This window comes from Micromesistius poutassou, assembly GCF_964030765.1.
Source record: "Micromesistius poutassou genome assembly, chromosome: 4".
In the NCBI taxonomy this organism is placed as follows: domain Eukaryota; kingdom Metazoa; phylum Chordata; class Actinopteri; order Gadiformes; family Gadidae; genus Micromesistius; species Micromesistius poutassou.
The window spans coordinates 11686878-11708694 of record NC_140274.1 but is presented as its reverse complement, the minus strand read 5'-3'; the positions used below and the strand labels follow the sequence as shown (position 1 = coordinate 11708694).

Below are 21817 nucleotides of genomic sequence, written 5' to 3'. Positions count from 1 at the left end.
GTGGCCCAATGCTGCAAGTAGGGGTGTAAATATTAATTGATTTGTATCGATTATACAGCCGACGACTCGATGCATCGATTTGTCCGCAAGAGTATAGAAAAAAAAAAAATATATAGGCCTATATATATATTTATTTTTTTACAGTGAATAGTAGACCTGCACAGTAAGCACTAAAGTGTGTATAGAATACTGTTTCTGTATTCTCAATAAAAGGTAAATGATACATTTTTTGGTTGATTTATGTGATAGATATTATATTAATAGATATAATGTAAAAATGATTGAGTATCGAATCAAATCGAATCGTATCATGGGGAATTCTGAAGTATCGAAAATAAGTGAACTCTCCTATGGCCTAATGACTGTCTCCAGGATTTGATTTAAAAGGGACAAAGACACACCAGAATGTTGCACATGTTAACTCTTCTTATGATTTTATTTAACCAAATAATACATTTTAGATTATCAATATTTTGTAAGTGAAGCATTTTTTTTGGGCTCAGCTCTTCAGAAAATTGTAATGTGCCTCTGCAGCAATGAGTCTAACTGAATTTAACACATCCAAATCAAAAACACAAATAAACAATAAACACACCCTAACCCTTGTGAAAATAACACCCAGGTGGAAAGCCTTTCAAATAAAAATAAATATTGATTGGAAGAAGGCTATATTGCATTGCAAGACAAATAGCTAAATCATTTTGTAACATTCTTTCCCCATACACATTACCATTATTATGAACATGTGTTACTCTATTAATCAATCACCCCTCAAGGAGTAACACAAGGCAGCTGGTTTACAACAATAAGAACAAACTAGAGCAACTCAATATGGCCACGGTCACAAAAATAATAAAAACAACTACAGTTACAAGTGTGCTATAGTTCAAATAAACATTTGATAGATAAAATGTACACTGTCCATTTTGTCCCCTATATTTCCAACGATTAGCACCTTTGTTACTGTAACTTGTTTTTCTGTGTTGATTAGTCAGGTATGTTAAATAATCTTACTGGTGTTTCCAGGAAGATTATCTTTTAAACATTTACTTTGGTAATTTCAGACCTTGCCTCCAGTGTCATTCTCAGCTCTTAGAATGTGTTTCCCTAACTAATTGTGAGGATAAATGTAACTTTAAAACCTGAATTATACTCATATAACGCATTATTATAATATTGGATATACTTTGTAAAAAGGTATCAGACTAACTTTAAACAAATTATTTAACTTGATAGAAGTTGCCTCGCTATTCAAACTAGTTGGTAGCCTCTATCAGAGGTCAGATGATGTGCAGCCTTAAAGCCATGACTCACTGTACAAGAGGAAGAACAATGATTGAGAAGGACATTAATTTAAAAATAAATGAATGAAGATGATTATATTCATAATAGCAGTTGACACTCCCTGATAAAGTAAATGTACTGGTTTGAGTACATCCTTGATCCTGGACCGCACACTATAATTTCAACCAGCTTAGGTCATCAGATCTGAAATAAAAAAACAAGGTTGCTGATTATATTTAATGCAATAAACAAACATCAAAACAAGCATTTATTTTGAAGAGTCCAGTGACACACACTCACACACACACACACACACACACACACACACACACACACACACACACACACACACACACACACACACACACACACACACACACACACACACACACACACACACACACACACACACACACGCCTGGTACTCACTGTGCCTGTGTCTTTGTGATAGGCTGCCCTGAAGACATGAGTTCAGCAATCAGAGCTACAGCAGGGTCAAACATGAGACTGGCTGCTGCGACCACCACCTGCTCTCTGGAAACACAACACAATGACAACACAGAGAATTATACTATACATTACACTCAAGTTCAATTTAAAAAAGAGTGGTATAGTACACTGCAGCTGCTTACTTGATGTAAAACGCTAGGAACTTTCCTTCTTCCACTTTGCCTTTGAATATGATTTCTGTGTATCCTTCCCCATATCCTAAAATATTGAATTGAAACAGTTCATGACTACAGTTCATCCATTTAAATTCAAATAAATTAGGGGGCAACGTTCGTCAAGATGTATCACCTGCGTATCGGATACTCTTTCCGAGCAACACAGTCCAGAAGAACGGAACAGAATCCATCTTGGTGGGCTTGTTGAGCATGTTTAAGGCAGCAGCTCTTCCTGTGGAAAGAACAAATCAAGCAATCCCTTACCACAAATAGCTTGCAAATGTAACAAGATGTCTATATCGGCTTCTTCAATATATCTATCTATATCTATCTAACCCAATTTCTGGACCGGTAGTTTCTGGACTGGTAGTGAAGTGTTACCATGGGAGTGTGCCATTTGCCAGTGGCCGATCTGGACCCTCTGGCCCCCGCGGATCGAGAGGGGGAAGGACGTGACATCGCCAGCACCATAAATGTCTGGTACATTGGTCTTCATGAACTGGAAACAGAAGATAAATATTATTTAAGTATATTATGGTCGTACCGCCATGCCATTCAATAAACATTATTCCATGCATAGCTCAACACAAGCCTCAGAATGTCGTGTTCAGTGTATGCCATGCCACCAAATCAGAGACTCAAAGTTGTTTTGAAAGTACAAAAAAAACACCCACACCACTCTTCTCAGTAAATACTCACCAATACTAAACAATTCATGATGCTTTATTTACAGCTTAAATACAAATGGAATATTAAATGATTATGTTTTATTTGTTGAGTAGAGCCAGTGTTTTACCTCATCAATGATCCCATAATACAAAATGTGTATGTTGTATTGGTTGCGTAGGGTCAGTATTTGAGTCACCTCATCATTGATAACATAATACAAATGTGTATGTTGTATTGGTTGCGTCTGGCCAGGGTTTTACCTCATCAACGACCACAGCCTTCCTGGAGTCCATCTGCACCTGGCTTCCCATCAGGAAGTCAGAATTCGGGACGACACCTGCACACCATATTCATGTTGATGATTCATGTTTGTACACAGAATATGAAATATCTACCAGCCATTGTCAAATTGAACCCTGTATTATTTCCAAAGTGGCAATTCTTATTTTACCAATTCCTGCCACCACCACATCCGCTTCCAGAACGGCACCACTCTGCAGCACCACCTCTTTCACCTGAGTATTATCAGAAACATGTTTTAAGATCAGAGACACAAGTACAATCAAGTTTACAGATCAGGTCTTTACTATCAGAGTCAGTGGATGGCGTTATTGTGTCTTACTTTGCCACCTTCTCCCCTGATCTCGAGAACTCTGTCCTCCATGTAGAACTTGACATTGTTTTCTTCCAACATCTATAATAAAAAAACAAGAGCAGGGGAGGTTGTGTTATCTATAAATACACCACAGTGTGGCAACACAGATACCATGAAGATAAACCAGTTGGTTCTTACATGCATCACCATCTTCCCAATCTCTGGGCCAAGTGATCTTTCAAAAGGGTATTGAGTGGTGCCAACCATGACCACGCTGGCAGCTTTATTTGACAGGTAGGAAGCCACCTCCATGCCTGGGCAAGACGATACACATGAAACACATTTTGGAAGGGTTGGTGTTTCATGGTTTTCAATCATAGACACATACAGTAATTTTCATACTCAAACATTACAAAGCTGATTATAAAAAAAAGCTTATAACTTAACCAAGGGTATATAAAGTAAGAAACCAAGATGTAAAAGGGAATATTAATATTATTATACAGTAAAATGACTTACTAATTAATTAATTTGGTGACAATAAAACAATAATTTTACTGTCCCCAGTCTATAATTTCTCTCCCTATCTCACACACCTATGAAGGATGCGCCAATGATGACTGCCCTTTGACCCTGACAGGAGTGGTGGATCTCCTGAGCGTCCTGGTGAGTCTGCAGCAGTTTAACTCCCTCCAGGTGTTGGCCAGGACAGCCTAGCGACCGCGCCCTAGCATTTGGAGGAGACGAGAGCGTTACGGTAACACAAATAACTCACCTGTTTTATATCACATGACTAGTCAGAGGTGGCACAAAGCTGAGCTAGTTTTGTTCTAACATAGTGTGTCTACATTTGCAATCCATTATATCCTGAGTCTGCAGTACTTGCTCTTCTTTTAAGACAGTTAAACAGACTCCATAGCTCAGTAGGAGCCCTTTGAGATACTTGAGAGAGACTATAGAAAAGATAAAACAACATCAGACTTTGCTCAAGACGCCATGGCCTAACAACACCTTTTGAAAAACAATTGAGTAAGTAAAACATCTGACCTGTATCATTAACTAAAGTGAAGCTTTTGAAGAAGATAACGTCAGAAACTAAACACTGTGTTGTCATTGTACCACAATGCAAGGTGAATAGTTATTTGATGCAGCTCTGTGTGTGTGAGCTAATAACGGTCAGTACAAGGTAGTTATCAGGAAGGAATATGCAGTCTGACCTACAGCCAGTAGAGATGAGCAGCTGGTCGTAAGGCTGCACTGTTCCGTCACCCAGCCTCACCACCTTATCACCTGGCTCTACTGACACGACCTGAAACACACACACACACACACACACACACACACACACACACTGCTTATGATATGTCAGGTCAAATGGCAATCACCTTTCGTGAGTCTGTTGGCAGTCCTGGGGCATTGTTAATCACTTGTGGACCAGAATTAACAGACCTTTACAAAATGTTACAATATGTGTGCTTATGATATGTCACGTCAAAAGGCAATCACCTATAGTGAGCCTGTTGGCAGTCCTAGGGCATTGTTAATCACCTGTGGACCAGAATTAACAGACCTTTAAGCAAACACAATACTATGTCGGTTGGTCTCTCTCGCTTACCTCTTTTTGTGTCCACACCTCTATCCCATACTGTTTGAAGAAGTCCTCAGAACGAAGGAGAATCTGGCTGCTCTCCGAATTCAATGCCTGTGAAACATTCAGTTTTTTGCTTTGTGGTAATAAATATATATATTACATAAGATAAGAGAGGTGTAACTTTATTAATCCTTCAGGAAATTATTGAATACATACATTGTATTACATACATAATCTGGTCTGACTGGGTGGTTTACCTTGCTCAGTTTGGGTTTGTCAAACGGGGGCAGGGCGTCTTTGGTTACCATGATGATCCGACCCTTGTAAGAGTTCTGTCTCAGTGTCTCGGCACAGACCAGGGCTGCGGGGCCTGGACATAAACAATATGCAGTGTTACAGGCTGAAGTGCTGTGTGTGTTGCTGCGGTGGTCTGAGTGTGTACGTTACCTCCTCCTATGAGCAGGGTGATGTGGTTGACCTCTGGCTCTCTTTTACTCATCTCTTTCACTCGTCTGCTGAGCTTCAGAGACTAAGGGGATGACATCACAGCAACACACACAACAACCATTAATTAGAAAGAGGGGAAACCATTGTTTAAAGAAGTTTTTTTTTAAATGACTGAACTCATTTTCTTGGCCTTCAATTACCTTTCTGTTGAATGAGATGTACACATTGCCATCCTCGACTTTAACCTGTCAAATGCATTCAAAGGACTTAGAGACAACTAATTTTGGTACATTTGGCTACCATTGCTACATTTAAACAATTATATCCTAAGCGACTAGCAAGGTGAGGTAACAATCAAGTATGAGCAAATGTACTTTTAGTTCAATTTAGTTCACATTGACATCCAGCACTCAGGAGGTTTTTTAGATTTTAAAAGTAATGTAGGTTCGAGATTCTGAAAGACTAAAAGTGGAGAGGTGTGTCTACAGATGTTTCTAAAAGATATATACAATTTAACCATATCTTGTCTTACCAGCCAAACCTCATTCATATTTTTGCTTTTGTTACATGATGCAGGACATTAACAGTCTCTCCATTAACGTAGTGGTCAAACTCATATTTCTACTTTTTCCAATTATATCTCACTACCCTAGTATTATAAAACAATAGTTGCATCAAAAGTTGCATAATTACCTTGTAAGAGGGCAAACAGTCAAGACCTGGGAACTCTTCTATATCTCCAGTCATTACATTGAAACAAGCACCATGGAAGGGACATCTGACCTTGTTGCCAACCAAAGCTCCTGATTACCCAGATGAAATAATGTAAAAACATTAGCGGGGGCAGCTTGTAGAAAACGTCACACCATGTTTTAACTTAATAACATACTGCCGCTTCTTCTCTTGATCAGACATGAAATGGCATGAACGCTTTAGGGCTTGAACACGATATGGTACATACATTTACATTCACCTTTAAGGCATTTAGCACAACACTTTTATCAAGAGCAACTTACAGTAAGTACCTTTGCATGACACTTTTATCAAGAGCGACTTACAGTAAGTACCTTTGTCAGAAGAAACATATAGAACCATTAAATAGATATAAAGTGAACCCCAAGAGATGTATATTATCCCAGCGTTCCTATATTATTCTGTTCGGGTCCTAGGAAGGACACCCCTTCTGATTCTGCCTGGACACACCAATAGTGATCAGCAAGCCGTTACCTTTGACGAGGGAAGCGTTATAATGGGTGCAGCGACTTCCCACAGCACCATACCGGCCCTCGGTACGGACCAGTAACACCTTATGGCCCTCCACTTTTACCTCCCTCATTCTGGACACACACAGGCAAATGCATGAAGGCTGGCACAAACAGCACTGCAGATATCAACAACAAGTATTTTGGTAGAAAGTAGGATAATCATAGATTAGTATTAAAAAAAATGTGTGAACATCTTACTGTCCATCCTGTAGTTCATCTTCTGGGCAGAGAAGTGCAGTCACTTCTCCTTGATCTGCTGTCAAGTCTTTATTCATTCTGGAAAAGGGTTAGATGCTCTGATTATATATTATTACCTATCTGGTATTATCAATTACCTATTTGGGCTTATGTATTATTATCTATCAATTTATTACAATGATATGATTGAGATTGGTGGCCATAATAACAAGAGGCTGATTTAATAGCATCATAACAACAGTATCCTCGGTCATCATAATTCATTCATCCATAGACATGTGTACAAAACGTATTGAGGAAGCTACAACCATGGGGTTGCAATATACGTGTGTTAGGGTTAGTTCTATTAGAGTATCCCACCTGTTTCCGAAATGGTAGAATGATATTCCTCAATCCAAAATAATAGAGGCAGCCAAAACTCCGTCTTCCTCGAGTACAATTACCAGCGGTATGGATGAAAACCCGGTTGTGTTGTATAGCGTCAAGGTCTCGTGAGAGGTGACGCGCTGAGAGGCGGGCCGCGTGGTCTCCACGAGACTTGATGTTGTACTGTCTAAAATAGTCGTGCATAACACGCAAACGCCCCCTATTTTCAATTTTTCATAAAATATATCTTTCAATTTTTCAAAATGTTCATTATTTTGGCCTAGTTGTGGTTCCTCCCGCACATTTGTATTGTAATATTTGTATTTGTAATTGTAGGCCTACTTCTCTATTTGCTATTCATTGTGCATCTTAGTGGTGGTACCATTAAATCAATGACTGATGATTAAACAAATGACTGGTGAGGACTTTTTACTTTTTGACACTGGAGGTTCATAGGTTCTTCGACATTTTTTTCTGGTTTTATTCCGTACCTCAATTTCTTCTGCCATGGTGGTGTTGACATCTTTCCCCTAAGAGCCCCTCTTGATGCATTTGTCGCCGTGGAAGTGTTGATGCAGCTCTTCCGTCAAAGCCTTCGGTGCGTGTCCTCTGCTCTTTGGTGGCTATTATTCCAACAAGGGACCTCATCTCCATAAGCGCGCCCCTTACTCCCTTATAGTCTCGCCACTATGTAATATGCATCTTTCTTTTAATTAAATCTCTCAGTCGGTTATGCCTTACTCCCTTAGTCTCTATGTAATACGCATCTTTTTGTCATTGAAATCTCTCAGTTGGTTATGTCTTGTTATTTTTTTCAAACGTGCACTGATCCTCCACGTCTATTTTGAAGGTTCCCACTGCGTCCACAATGTCCCACCTATCTGGATGCATCATGATTTTTAATAAGTTTGGAACCTCTCAGTTCATTATTAATTTCCAAGGGGCGTTATCAAAGGGTGCAGATCCATACACCAGAGCAAATAAACCATGACCTCGCGGATACGTCTGGTTCCCAACCCAGCACAATACGTTATAATTTATTGAGATCACTACAGTTAAATGTCTGTGAAAAGGTTGCAAGTGTAATGGAGATGTGTTATGATTTGAAGAGGAGCAGGAAGAGTTTGTATTTCGTTGCATTTAAAAATGATCAACAGTCAAAAACTCTACTACTTCCAATATAAAAAAACGGAAAGTCAAAGTGAAGTCAAAACTGGCACACGCTACCACTAATGTAAAAGAGATGGGCCGGGAGAAAAGTAATGTAGCCTCCAAGTGTTGTGGAAGTGGTGGAGGTGTATATCAGACAGGGTCTGCTTTAGATGTTATGGACCTATATCCTGCAGGTAGATCAGGAGAATGAAATCATAACATTTACAAAAATAACCTACATTTTAAATTAATAGTCATTAGAAGTTATTGTACATAAAGCTGCATCTTTAAGGTCCTTCCAATTCAAAGCCATGTGTGCCATCAAGTTTGATGCCGAACTCCATCAGGTTAAACTCATCATCCCAGTGGACCTACGCTTTAGACCAGACTTGGACACTTTACACTGCTTTTAACGTGCACTGAAAATAGAAACACGCATTTAATAGCGTTTGACAACCACAAGGTGTCGCTGCTGCACTAAAAACGTGGTGTACATTTGTTTTGTTTGTTTTGACGAGTAGCCATGGTAGACACCCCCAGGCTATCCCTCGTACAATATCAATACGATCAATACGAGCTCTAAAATACAGTTGCTGTTTGGATTTTTTTCGACCCTACCTCTCACAGAATATAGGCTACTTATAGGCTATCGTCATGAGTTGTAGTAGTAGGCTTCTGAATACCGCCAATGGGAATAGGGGCGTGGTTAACGCACGAGGGCTGCACTAGCCGCGCCCCCTGATAGTAGGGAGGGACGTCTGTTGTTATACAGCGCGCTCTAAAAGTTACACAAGCAAGGAATGAGCTTTTATAATTGACCTGATCCACCTCAGGCGTTGAGCTTGCCCTCCAACACGACCTCATATCGATTCCAAAAAAAGAGATTCACCTTGACCACAGTCTATTGTCCCAGCTTCTTTGGTTCGAATGTAAATCCTCAACACCTTGAGGTAAGTTGTTTGACAGATTAATCAATTACGCCTTTTATGTTTGGACAGCAGCCTATTTGATGATTGATGTAGGCTTAACAATTAATGAAACAATTCGTCTGAAACTGTAGCTCATGTAGAACGTTTTTCTTGGTCATTCTTTAGGATATTCATCTGTCATTGTTTTTGGAATATTGGGATTCCACGAAGTGAGGGACATCGACCATCAGCTATTCCACAAAAGCCAATCCACCATGGAGTTAAATTCAGTGATTTTAACAATCACTGGGTCCGCGGTTTTTTTCCGATTGGTAAATAATGCGTTCGGACAACTACCAATGCCAGAATCAGCGTGCAAAAATGCATGGAGATGGAGAAATATCTGTACATCATTTGTCCACAGTATCATCACTGGCATATGGGCAGTACTCTGGTAAGGCGTTTTTGGCACTCAATTGGCCATGTTGTTCTGTTTTTTATTTATTTATTAAAACACCGATTAAAATGGACCGCATTCTTTTGGTTTAAATTACTTCTTTCTTTTCAGCTTTTTCCTTCATCCTCAGATGGCTGAAGATTTAATAGAGACCCATTCAGTTTTTTCCCACGCGTTGGTTTCAGTTTCAATTGGTGAGTACGACCCTTTGATTAGGATGAGATGAGGGACAACTCATTTCGGTAATGATAGAGTATGATTATGAGTATGATTTAAACAATTCTCCCAATGTATTCGTGCAGTGCGATCTGGTGTTTGCAAAATACTGACCTGCCATACTCGTAATAGATTAAAATGTATTAGCAAGACAAAATGCATACAAATTACAGTGTAGTCGAATATTTGTGGTGCACGTGTCTCAAAATGTGTGCACTTCCTCTAACCTCATAACCAAAACACACAAACACATTTAACTTGTTTGGTAAGCTGTTTGATATTCAAGCTGCTTTCAACATTTCAATGTGTATCTAAAATAAATGGACAGTCTACCAAGTTAGAACAGCTATCTCCCTGTCCTCCTTCAAACTCACTTTACAACCGTCAGCTTGCGAGAGTCTTGTAAACCAATCATCTCCTCTGTATCTGTGTCGCGTAACACAGGCTCCCCCAGAATTCTCAGAATGTCCCGCATTCCTAGTGGCACAGTGGTTGTAGCTAAAATCAATGGAGGGCATTCTTGGTTCGTCCCAGGCACCAACCTAGCCACATACTGTCCACATCCCACACCCATGTGGACACCCAGTGCATGTTCTCAGAGGACTTATGCCCGCTGTTTTTTGCAACTGTTTCTATGGAGGGAAGTCATGCCCCCCCCCACCCCCCTACCACCACGCGCAGCGAGTGGAACCGCTTCCTTTATGCCCTCCCGGGTCCCCACCAACGCTATGGTCTGATTCTGGGTGACACAGCGGACTCCGAGGTCTATTGTATACTCAGCCATTCAGCTCTGTCCTGACAGTGCCAGGCTTCAAACTGCACATTTGCATTTGGACGGTCATTATGCACTTGGTGGCTTTAGGCCCAACACTCGCCTCGTACCTCGTACAACAGCTGGACTAGAAGAACGAGCTAGTCAACTTCCATTGACCTCTGACCTCTTTTTTCTTTTCATGTGTAATTCTGTGGTACCTGCTAAACCAATGCTAACGTCCCCATGCATGACATCACCGGACCACAAATGCATATTATTTTTTCCAATGGGCGGTAACAACGGGTTGGTGTCAACTCTAACCCAGGGGAAGACATCTTGGTTGTTTATGAAAATGCTTAAACACTGCTCCCATAGGCCGCTCCTCTGTACGGTCATCCTATCAAACCTGCCCGAGATTAGCTAAACTACTGTGATTGGCCCAACCTGGGCCAGGCCTTATGGAAATCTGTCTGAAAGGAAGGGGGCCCGAAGCATATTCCAGAGAGAATAATGAGCTTCCATACTGGTACCCAGGGAAAGGTTCAGTGTTATGTACTTGTTCTCGGTACACATAGATGTAAACAATTATGGATTGAAGTGGCATCGAATGACCCGCACAATACAAGAGCAATCGACATTTCAAAAACACTAAGAGTCTGTTAGCTTGTACTATCTTCAAATGTGTGGAGCAACATAAAGCAGTTAGAGGAAAGAAAAGCCATTTATATAGAAAATAAATAAAAAAACAAAACGGCAGCTAATGTTTTTGAGTAAAAAAAAAAAAAAAGTCCCACATTGGCAGATGGTTGTGTTTTTATCATAGTCACTAAAGAGGGTTCCTTCTTACCCCCCCAGTCCGTCCTTATCTTAAACGCTTCATTATTTTTTCAGTGTTTGAAAAGCAGTTGCCATGGCTACAGCCGATAGCTGGTTGGGGGTAGGTGGGCATTGTATAAATAGCTCCTCACCAAGCCACATCTTGCCGTTGCCGTTGTCGTCATGGAAGCAGGGTCCCACACTGACATGCATGATGTTGGAAGAGGCTGCTCTTGACCTATCGGAGGCCGACTAGCATTGGGGGGTTTATGAGTCGATGCATCAAAAGCCTAATGAAGGGGACAAAACTGACTAATACCTGATGTCTTCACAGGTTATTTCATCTATGACTTCTTTGACATGGTTGTGCATCAGAAGCTCAGTCAGTCCTGGGAACTTCTCTTTCATCATGTGGTGGTAAGTGATTCAGCCAAGAGCTGAAGACTGAGCAAACACAATTTGTCGAGTGAAGTCTTGGGAGGGTATCTTGTTGGTCGATATCAGTTAATCATTAACAAAAAAGTTTTGATCCCCTTGTTTTAAGCCTTGACCTGTTTTACAGCCAGGTAGGTGTATAACAGAACCACCCTCAAATCTCTTAGTACATTAATCACCTATCTTTATATCGAAAACCTGACCTCTTTCAAAATAACCAAAAAAACCAGTCTTTCTTGTCCAATGACAGGGTTTCCAGGAAGTAAGGAATGTAATGAAAGGCATTCACATGAGTTAAAGAGATAAGGCATTGTCTAAAATATGTTTGATGAGAAAGGGGCTTAGTTTGTTCCATGTGGTTTTAGGTAAAGGAGAACAGATCTTCATGCTTAGTCTCTGTTCATGGATCAAGACAGAAAGCTTAGATATGGGCTTGCAATCCGTATTTGTCGTATGTGACATTCCAGTGCTTCATTGTGTGTGCATAGGCACATTGCATAACGGGTTGTAATGTACGCATACAGCAATAAAAACAAAACTGAGTAACCATTCAAGGAATTTAAAGCAGCCATATTATAAACACTGGTATGGGGTGCGGTGCATATTTATTTATATTAGTGGTGACTCTCACTGCAGTAGTTCGGAATCTGTCTGCAGTAATAGTCAGCAGTATTAACTCACAGCATTATTCTCACTGTAATAGTAGTGACCCTCACTGCCGTAGTACTGACCCTCACTGCTGTATTACTGACTCACTCTAAAAGCCATAGTAGTAACTCACTGCAGTGACTCACTGCAGAAGTTGTGTCTTTCACTGCAGTAGTACTGACTCCCACAGAAGTAGCAGTGACTCCCACAGAAGTAGCAGTGACTCCCACAGAAGTAGCAGTGGCTCTCACAGCAGTAGCAGTGGCTCTTACTGCAGTGGCTCTTACTGCAGTAGCGGTGGCTTTCACTGCAGTAGCGGTGGCTTTCACTGCAGTAGCGGTGGCTTTCACTGCAGTAGTAGTGGCTTTTATTAGTAGTAGTGACCCTCACTGCAGTGGTACTGACTCCAATAGCAGTATTAGTGGTTCCTACAGTAGAAGTAGTGGCTTCCAATGCAGAAGTAGTGATTATATATGCAGTAGTAATGACTCTCACTGCAGTACACCCTGATTCAGTTAAGAGTGGGGGGGGGGGGTTAATGTTGTTTTCGCCTTCCCGTTCTGGGAGAGAAGTCAGAAGGAGCCCCAACTTGGCTGCCAGCCCTCATAGTGTGTTCCAGATGCCTCAGACACCAGCCTTCCGAGTTTCACTTGTGACGTCATTTCCTGTCTCGTAGCACTTATAGCGTTCCCGTTCGTCTTTGTGATCGTGTCATGCCATTGGCTAGTCATTGTTATTAGTAGCTACATTAGCCTCTTTTGCAAACCATCTCGAAAATAGACAACACAACTTTACATTGTATTGCACGCACAGCAAGACCGTGCAATGCATACATTGGTGACCGGAATAAAGTAGCAATGTAATCAAGTGTGTATTAGCATTTAAAATCAACATTAAAATGACCAACGTGGTACAAATACAAAGAAAATAAATCTCTTCACGGGTGCAGCCATTTTTGTTGAGAGCGTCATCACTGAACTTGGTATACTCTCAGAATTCCAAGGGGGCACAAAAAAAAGGGGGCGTGTCTCCGAGAAATGCTGCAAGAAAGCTGGGAGATTTCCCCACTTGGACCTCGGAAGGCTGGTGTCTGAGGCATCTGGAACACCATCACATGGTCAACATAATGCGGGGAGAATAGGATACGGAGAGGACCTCAACTTTCTCTACCCCAAAACCGGGTCAGCTTGTCTCGCTCCCCCTCATCACCCGGGTCCCTGCCAGTGTTTTTTTGTTCCTCTCGACTTCCTTTGCCAGTGATGGGCAGCTCTGTATTTAGTAATTCAGACCCTCTTCCCTTTTTTTTATTTGAGGATTAATGGAAGATGTATTTGGAAAAGAACGGGTGGAAAGAGGAAATACTTGTTGTCTTTTAATGTGCTTCATAAGTCATTGTTATTACTCATGGTGGGTTGAACTCTCTAATGGGTGATCAATCGTGTGTGTGTGTGTGTGTGTGTGTGTGTGTGTGTGTGTGTGTGTGTGTGTGTGTGTGTGTGTGTGTGTGTGTGTGTGTGTGTGTGTGTGTGTGTGTGTGTGTGTGTGTGTGTGTGTGTGTGCCTGAAATACCTACCTTTTGACAAATGCCTTGCGAGTTAAAGCCAATTGTGGTCAATGCCTTCAAGCAATATGGAAATCTTCATAGCAGTACTGAAAGTGAACCATTCATTCCAACCAGTCCACATTTTATTTCCATTCCATCATGTTAATCATTCCGAGTGCTGTATGAATACATTATTGGCTAAAGAATTGGACACAGACCCTATTGTCGTATTGCTTTTGATGGACACTGATTACAGGGTCTTTGGAGTTTCATGTTTTTCCATTTTAATAGGAATACACAGCTGTGGAATACTGTATGACCACAAGAACTCAGTGCGAAATTGGCTTGTGGTAGCGGTTGCTGAAGGAAAGAAGCTGAAGGAAAGAAACTTTCCTTCAGCATTCTAGCCTAGTAATTATATTTTGGCTAAAGATATTGAAATGGTTTCACCCTTATTAACTCTATTGTAACATTCTCTAATTGCTTATCTTCTTGTTGCTATTCTATCGCCACAGTGTTTTCCAAGACCGTTTCCTGTGCCTAGCTGACCTCATTCAAATGGCTGCTCCTGTCTCTAAGGTTATTATTATTTTAATCTGGAAAAGACAAAAAAAAAAGCTGTTACTCCAGAACTTGCTGGACGAGGGGAATAACAAATTATTTCCATTCCATTTTTAAATGGAATGGAACTTAGTTCAGAGTTGCAGTCTGCTAGTGTCAAAGAAAGACAGAACATGCGACTATTTCCACATATAGCACAAGTGAGGCTGATCATTAGGGGTGTCCGTATCCTCTGTCAACTTATGACCTTTAACCTTGGCTTGTTGAACAGGAAGTCATTCTTCTGCCGTCAGACACCGGATGCAATCGTAGCGCTGGGGTCATTAAAATACACTTTCCAAAATGTTTTTGAACAAAATTGACATCAGGACTTTATGGCACTGTCAAACAGAGCTGGTTGGAAAAGTGTAGATTGGATTGGGTTAATTCTGCCCTTATACACAGGCTATGCCGACACTGCTGCTAGAAAGTAAAACGAGGGAAGGCGTTAACGAACCCAGCTGTATAACGTTCTGTTACATCCTCTGGCCTTATCACCAGGCCTTGAGGCTTCTGCCTGTGCAGGGGACTGAGGCGCGTGTTAGTATTTTATGAATGAATCTATATGTGGTGATGACACTGCATAGCGCTGTGATGACGACCCAGAGTTTTCTCTCTTCAGGTAGTTTAACCTGAATCTCCGGTCTTTACCAGAAGCCTTATCTTCCCTACCCATCAGGTTTGCTTGGCCTCACCTATTTTAGCCCCTCATTATCATCTGAACCTACAATGTAGTATGGCAGCAATGAGACATTGCCTCATATGCCTCATGTTTTGTGGGGAGCATCTGTGGTATGAAGTATCTTAACAACAAATCACCTCAAAGCCTTTCATAAACCTGATGATCTCTTCCCTGACTGTATCTTCTTAGGACTGCCTGGATTTGCTTGGTGAGTTTAGGGGAGTTTAGGACTGTTTCCATATTATGCCTGAAATGGGGGTTTTCCCCTCAAGGGGTGACACTCTAACTAACATTATCCAGTATAGCCGGAGCCATTTGCAACACAGTGGGCAAATACCAGTGACTTTAATCTGATTCAAGGAGCCACCGCTAACAATTGCAGGGTGCGTAGGAGTGCTGTAGTGTAGGAGAACTTGGGTATGTCGAAGACCAGCCTAGTTGCTGCATTCTGGCTACATACAGTAGGTCCAGTTCCAGCAAAAAAGCAGAAAAAAAAGAGGGATATGTGTGTGTTGCAGGGGAACCCTCATCCAGTGTAGATTTCCAGACACGATGACAGACATCTGGTCTCCACATGAACCACAGTCTACGAAAAACACACACACACACTCTCTCTCTCTCTCTCTCTCTCTCTCTCTCTCTCTCTCTCTCTCTCTCTCTCTCTCTCTCTCTCTCTCTCTCTCTCTCTCTCTCTCTCTCTCTCTCTCTCTCTCTCTCTCTCTCTCTTAGATGAGTGGTGAAGACGCATACCCTCCACAGCCTCTATAATCCATTTAACAGCCTTTGTCCCCTCTTCAGTTCCCTACCCCCATTCGCCCTATCTCGTCCAAACATCCCCACCTTTTCCTCTCTCTCTCTCCTCCCAGTGTGTTACGCCTCTGCAAATGGTAACGCACCAACCATAGCCCCTCTCCTCCTGCGCTGGGATTTAGCATTATTTGTGTTGGTGTGATCGGTTAGGTTTTTTTAACACACATACCTTACTACGTAACTGTTAAACTTCTAGTGAAAGAGTTGTTTGACACTGGCTGGTCTATTGGCATAAACATTTTTTGGGGGGTCGAGGAGCATATCTCTAGTCATGTTGAGATGGGGAAACTAGTCTGATGCTTAGCTAGGTGGGGCACTCGGGACCTACTAGATCTTTGCTACGCCCGATGACTCAGACATGCTGGGAATTCCCTACCCGATCACTCCAGAAATTCCAACGCACCTACACATCCTGTGTGTGCTTGTGTACATACGGTACAGTATGTACATAGTTAGAATTGACAGTTTGCACATCAAACACACAATGTAAGGTAGTTTCGTTTCAGGCAATTCATTCCATTCTCTGGTGTGATGGGGATGCAGGCGAAAACGATTACTAATATTATTTCAGTGACTTTGTGTCAGAGTGAACAGATGTGTATTCATGAAAATGAATCCACAGCGGAGTGGCTCGAGTCAGCTGACAGCTGGCTGGTCTCTGGCCTCGGACTGAGGCTAACGCAGGTCTCATGACGGTGCCACGCCACGCCCTTCAGCAGTACATGGAGTCAATCCACTGTGTGCATACCTTTTTTTTTTTTTTTTTTTACACACACACACACACACACACACACACACACACACACACACACACACACACACACACACACACACACACACACAGTCTGACATGTGCGTTGTTCTACTATGTCTATATGCTTGTGACCATGAGTAATTGGTTATGCATTCATGAGCCTATATGCATCTCCTTTAAGCCCTTTTATAATCCTCTCATTCAGTTTTCCCATAGTCCCATTTTGAGTCCATTCAAGCCCCCACCTTGATGCTCCTCAGCCAACATCTGACAGGCCCAGAACCAGATGGGAACAGATCTCTACTCCGCTATCCCTAAACTTTCCCCATTTCCTTTTTTCAAAACCAGAGCCTTTTTGTTATTAAGGCAGAACAACTGAATGACAAAATAGTTTGCGGCCATAGTCTGCAAATGCACCTAAAGTCATGCTGTTTTATACAAGATATCTTACCTCCTCCTGGTACTTTTCCTGCTTTCACTCCTCATCAGGCCAATTACGCTGGTGATTGGCAACATGAGGCTGTGTCCTGGTCACGTCTGGTCAGCTGCTCCATGTTATGAGTCACATGACTTTCTGCTATGCTCCTCATCTGATCACTCTTGTTTTGTTTTTCTTTTAAGCGGAGCAATAAACGATCTTAAAAGGGTGTTGATTCATTTTACACACAGGTCTGACAGAATAGTTTCAAAGTGTCATTTATAGTTTCAATCGATTTCATACATGTGATGACTAGGTTTTCATCTGGCAGATGGAAACCTTTTTTTGTGCATGTGCGCTGAAGTAGCGGGGTTTTGTTAGTGGATGCAAAAACTGATGTGTTGACTTAAATTGACTGATTAATGATTCATTAAGATAAGGTTTTTAATAAGTCTACCAATCCTTCCAACTCTTCCCTCAGAGTGAGCTTGTTGAAATGACTGTTCTTAGTATGCTATCACAGTTGTTTAGGTTGGGGATATGTATAGTGTCCCTTGCCTTTGGGTTTTTTGTACAAGCCAATAAATGCTCTTTCACTTTTTTACCAAAACAAATTTTTTTTTTTACGTGAGTGAAAAATGTACTGAGATCATCAATAATCTACATGTATGACAATAGTGTTGGACACACTGGTTAAGGTAGCCTTTACATGTTGCTTTAACATGGATAACCACACAGTCGGAAAGACACCAGGCTGGAAATAGCCATACATCCAATTGCATGGTTGAACTCCCCGACTCCTCACTGGGATCAGTCAGAATGTCTAATTGAGCCCAGTGGGAGGCACTAATGGGAAACAAACAAACACACCAATGTTATTCAGCCCTTTTTGTTTTATTTAGATGGCATCTGGCCTTTTTAGCCATACGCCCTTTCTGTTTTTTTTTTTTCTTAAACGTGTCTTACCTGTTGGTAAGATTTAAGAGCAATTGTAGCCATCAGCTGTATGGGACGGAAAGGCGCTGTGAGGATTTCTGTTTGAGTTGACTCTGCATGAGCCAACATTGATCTTACACCACTCCTGGCTAATAGACCTCTGAAGAATAAGTCCTGCCTCCGAGGCTCCCGGTTCCCTCGGTCAAATGTCTATGGGAAATAACATGGCGTTTTTGAGTGATCGTACATAGCCTCGGAAGCGGGACTTTTTCTTCAGAGGTCTATGTCAGACCCATCTTGGAATCTCTTCGGTGATTGGTTGAGAGGAATTCATCGTCAGTCACAAGCAAAAAAGTTGCCGCTGAAATCTCACCAACACACACACAGAACATGTTCAAACTCCTAATGTTTAGTATGGTTACTCCTAGTCTTCATTCTACCTTATCATGTTCATGCAAATTGATCATTACATGGACCCCTTTCCTCAACACGAAGGTGAATACTTTAAATACAGTCAGGAGGTTTCCGTCACCTTTTGACCCACTATGAAAACGGTTGTGTGCGTTGGTCTTGTTGTTGACGTTTAGCCTCGTGTGTGAAGCACCAGACTTAGTAGGGTTTTAGCTGGACGACGTCAGCTCATGCTGATTCATGTTAATGTTGGGCTTCAACAAGGGGATTACATGGCTTTACCCAACCCCCCGGACAGAAAAAAGGGCTTGGTTTCTGGTATCATTGATATCAATAGTGAAACATAGATGGCTAACATAGGCTCTCAATGGCCGGGTTGAGGATGGAACCATTGTCACCCTAGGATGCATAGGGTGGATGCATGCATAGACGTTTGCTGGCTAAACAGGCTGATAAGCCTTTATTTCTGTCCCCTTTTGTCTGTTAATAATTGCCTGGGCTACACCTCATGAAAACATCTCTTTAAGCGAAGGGCTCATCATGATGTGTGGGTAGAAAGAAGTGTCTTTGTGTTTTCAGTGAGGTGTCCCATGACAACAGGCAATGTTATCAGTGTCGTGGAAGTTATGGTCAACACTACCGCTTAGGTTTATGTCCTTCAAGCATCATAAAGCTGAGGCCACCATCATAAAACCTTAGGTCACAACCTTTTCACTTTTTTAAATGTGTAGGTTTCTTTTATCAAGCTCATTGTGTTTCACATTAAAATAACGTCCTGTTATGAACTGCGCGTGTGACTGCACTTGCTCCTACCTCATCCAATAAGTGGTTATCCTATTTAGAAATCAAAAAGACTCATCGTAAGGGTGAATCCAAAAATCAGGACCCCCCCCCCCCCCGTAAAAGACAAAACTGTCTGCCTATTTGCACACATTTCTTAAGTGCATGTACAGCTGCAGTTGTTGACCTCAAACACGAAGGGCCATATCAGATGTATGGCAACATCTAGCATACCATCTATTTTAGAAGTGGGTGTGAAGTATACCTGCCATGCCCTAGTGAATTTCACTGAGGAGGGTTCAAGAGTTTAAATTAGTCTTGTCGCCAACGTCAACGTCTCTCCCGCCTATAGGACTTGTATATAGTAATGCATCGTGTTTTTGTTATTATTGCTGATACTCCGCCCTTTTGTGATGCCACGAGATAGTTAAGTCTTAAATTAACGTAAATGAACCGTGACCTAGGTTTATCACTTTAATTACTAAACAATGACCTAAACACCATTATTAATAAAAATCATTTTCTTTATATTTCTGAAAATTGTTATTGTAATTATTGTATCCATCCCTTTTAGTTACAATTTATTGTAACTTTATAATTGTAATTATTCCCCGACACGTTTGTCCATGCACGTGTTTTTCCAATGTTTGATAAAGATGTGTGCTTAAGCTCTTTGTACCAATGGCGTGCACAGTGCTGTACCTTCAAGTGTGTCTTCATGTATTTCACACATCCTGCCCCCTCTCTCTCTCTCTCTCCCGCCCACTCTTCTGCTCTCTCCCTCCCCCAACCCTATAGCGCCCCACCCTATAGTTGTTGTGTGTGTTTGACGCATGAGGTAGATGGTGCTCACGTGTCCTGTTTCCAAACATTTCCTAATATGGCACCATTTCTTTGGCCCTGACCTTTCACTCACTCAGAGATTTAATAACAGAGATGCAAGGTGAAGACAAAAGACCAGTAGTTTGACAATAGGCCATGCTTTATTTTATTATTAATTAGTTCTCTAACTGCCCTTACCACATTGTTTACGGCATCCCATATTCACTTTTTTGCTAAATGCCTATATTTGTATCAGAATGCCCTTTTGTCTTCTGGAAAGTAATTAGGCTGGTAGATTTATGAATGGTTTAGTTACGGCTTCTGGCAAGTCTTGCCAGGGAATCCAGGGAGGCGCCAAATGCTTTTCTGTTGTGCTGATTTTCCACCTGCCACAACACTAACGTGGGAGGGTTTGTAGGCTGCATGCCTTTCAGTCTCGGCTTAATGTTGTTTTTCCCGCTATTATCGAATTTTCATCTGATCCTACATTTTTCGGCACATGGCGGCTGCTGCCACCTAGTGGCTATTTGTTGATTACATCACAGGCGTTTCAAGATTTGAATTCGTCAATGTCATACACTGTCTTACACTCGGATTGGAGGACGATATTAAATGATTCGTTTTAAATTTTCCACATCAAGTGGTAGCCTGCCGATCAATCTGGTTTTTGTTTTCATTCTGAAAGTTTATGGCCTGCCGTTATGCGTTTTGTAAACGTATGAAACTCACTCACTCATTTCACTCACAGGGTCTCTCTGTCTCTCTCGCCTTTATTGGTCTGGAAAGAAATCTCCAAATGGCCAAAATACATCAGGCTAACCAACCTGTCTCTCTGTCTCTATCGCTCTGTCTCTCTCCGCCCCCCCTCCAGGTGATCACGTGCTTCGGCATCTCGGTGCTGTCCTGCCGCTTCGTGGGCTTCGCCGTGGTGGCCCTCCTGGTGGAGATCAACTCGGTGTTCCTGCACCTGCGGCAGATGCTGCGCATGGCTCACCTGGCGTCGGGCACCCCCTACCGGGTCAACAGCATCGTCAACCTGGGCACCTACGTGGTGTTCCGCATCAACACGCTGGCCTGGATGACGCGCTGGCTGGTGCTGAACCGGGACAACGTGCCCCTGGTCTCCTACACGGTGGGCAGTGTGGGCATGGCCATCATGACCGCCATGAACATCGTGCTCTTCTGCCGCCTGCTGCGCAGCGACTTCCTGAAGAGCAGCGTGCGGGAGGGCAAGAAGGAGAAGGAGATGTGAGGATGTGGAGGAGGAGGAGGATGGGGAGGAGCAGGAGGAGGTGGTGGTGTAGGAGAGATTCCGGTTGATTCACAGAGATTGTTTTGCCGTATATACACACACACACACACACACACACACACACACACACACACACACACACACACACACACACACACACACACACACACACACACACACACACACACACACACACACACGTGTGTATGTACTGTATCAATCTCAACACTTGGTACCATATTGCCTGATTCTTTTTTTTTTTAATCGTGGATTGTCAAACAAGCGTCTATTGTGCCTACAAAGACAACAGCTCTTAGTGATTACCTCGTTTTTTGCCCAATGT

At 42.0% G+C, this 21817-nt stretch overlaps 2 protein-coding genes across 2 annotated transcripts; one reads left to right on the top strand and one right to left on the bottom strand.

Moving 5' to 3' along the window:
- Positions 1-1424: 1424 nt before the first annotated feature.
- On the bottom strand, positions 1425-6791 carry aifm4 (apoptosis inducing factor mitochondria associated 4; the record flags this gene model as incomplete). Its single annotated transcript, XM_084466796.1, has 18 exons — positions 1425-1488; positions 1714-1818; positions 1917-1992; positions 2083-2181; positions 2331-2448; positions 2879-2955; positions 3070-3133; positions 3241-3312; positions 3412-3527; positions 3810-3940; positions 4431-4522; positions 4829-4915; positions 5062-5174; positions 5252-5333; positions 5452-5496; positions 5945-6054; positions 6479-6588; positions 6715-6791. The coding sequence occupies 18 exons, from the start codon at positions 6789-6791 to the stop codon at positions 1458-1460; spliced, it is 1605 nt and encodes a 534-aa protein (XP_084322922.1). The 3' UTR covers positions 1425-1457.
- A 2258-nt stretch (positions 6792-9049) lies between these two features.
- tlcd2 (TLC domain containing 2) lies at positions 9050-21474 on the top strand (the record flags this gene model as incomplete). Its single annotated transcript, XM_084466975.1, has 5 exons — positions 9050-9182; positions 9327-9594; positions 9709-9791; positions 11718-11800; positions 21094-21474. The coding sequence occupies exons 2-5, from the start codon at positions 9416-9418 to the stop codon at positions 21472-21474; spliced, it is 726 nt and encodes a 241-aa protein (XP_084323101.1). The 5' UTR covers positions 9050-9182; positions 9327-9415.
- Positions 21475-21817: the final 343 nt, after the last annotated feature.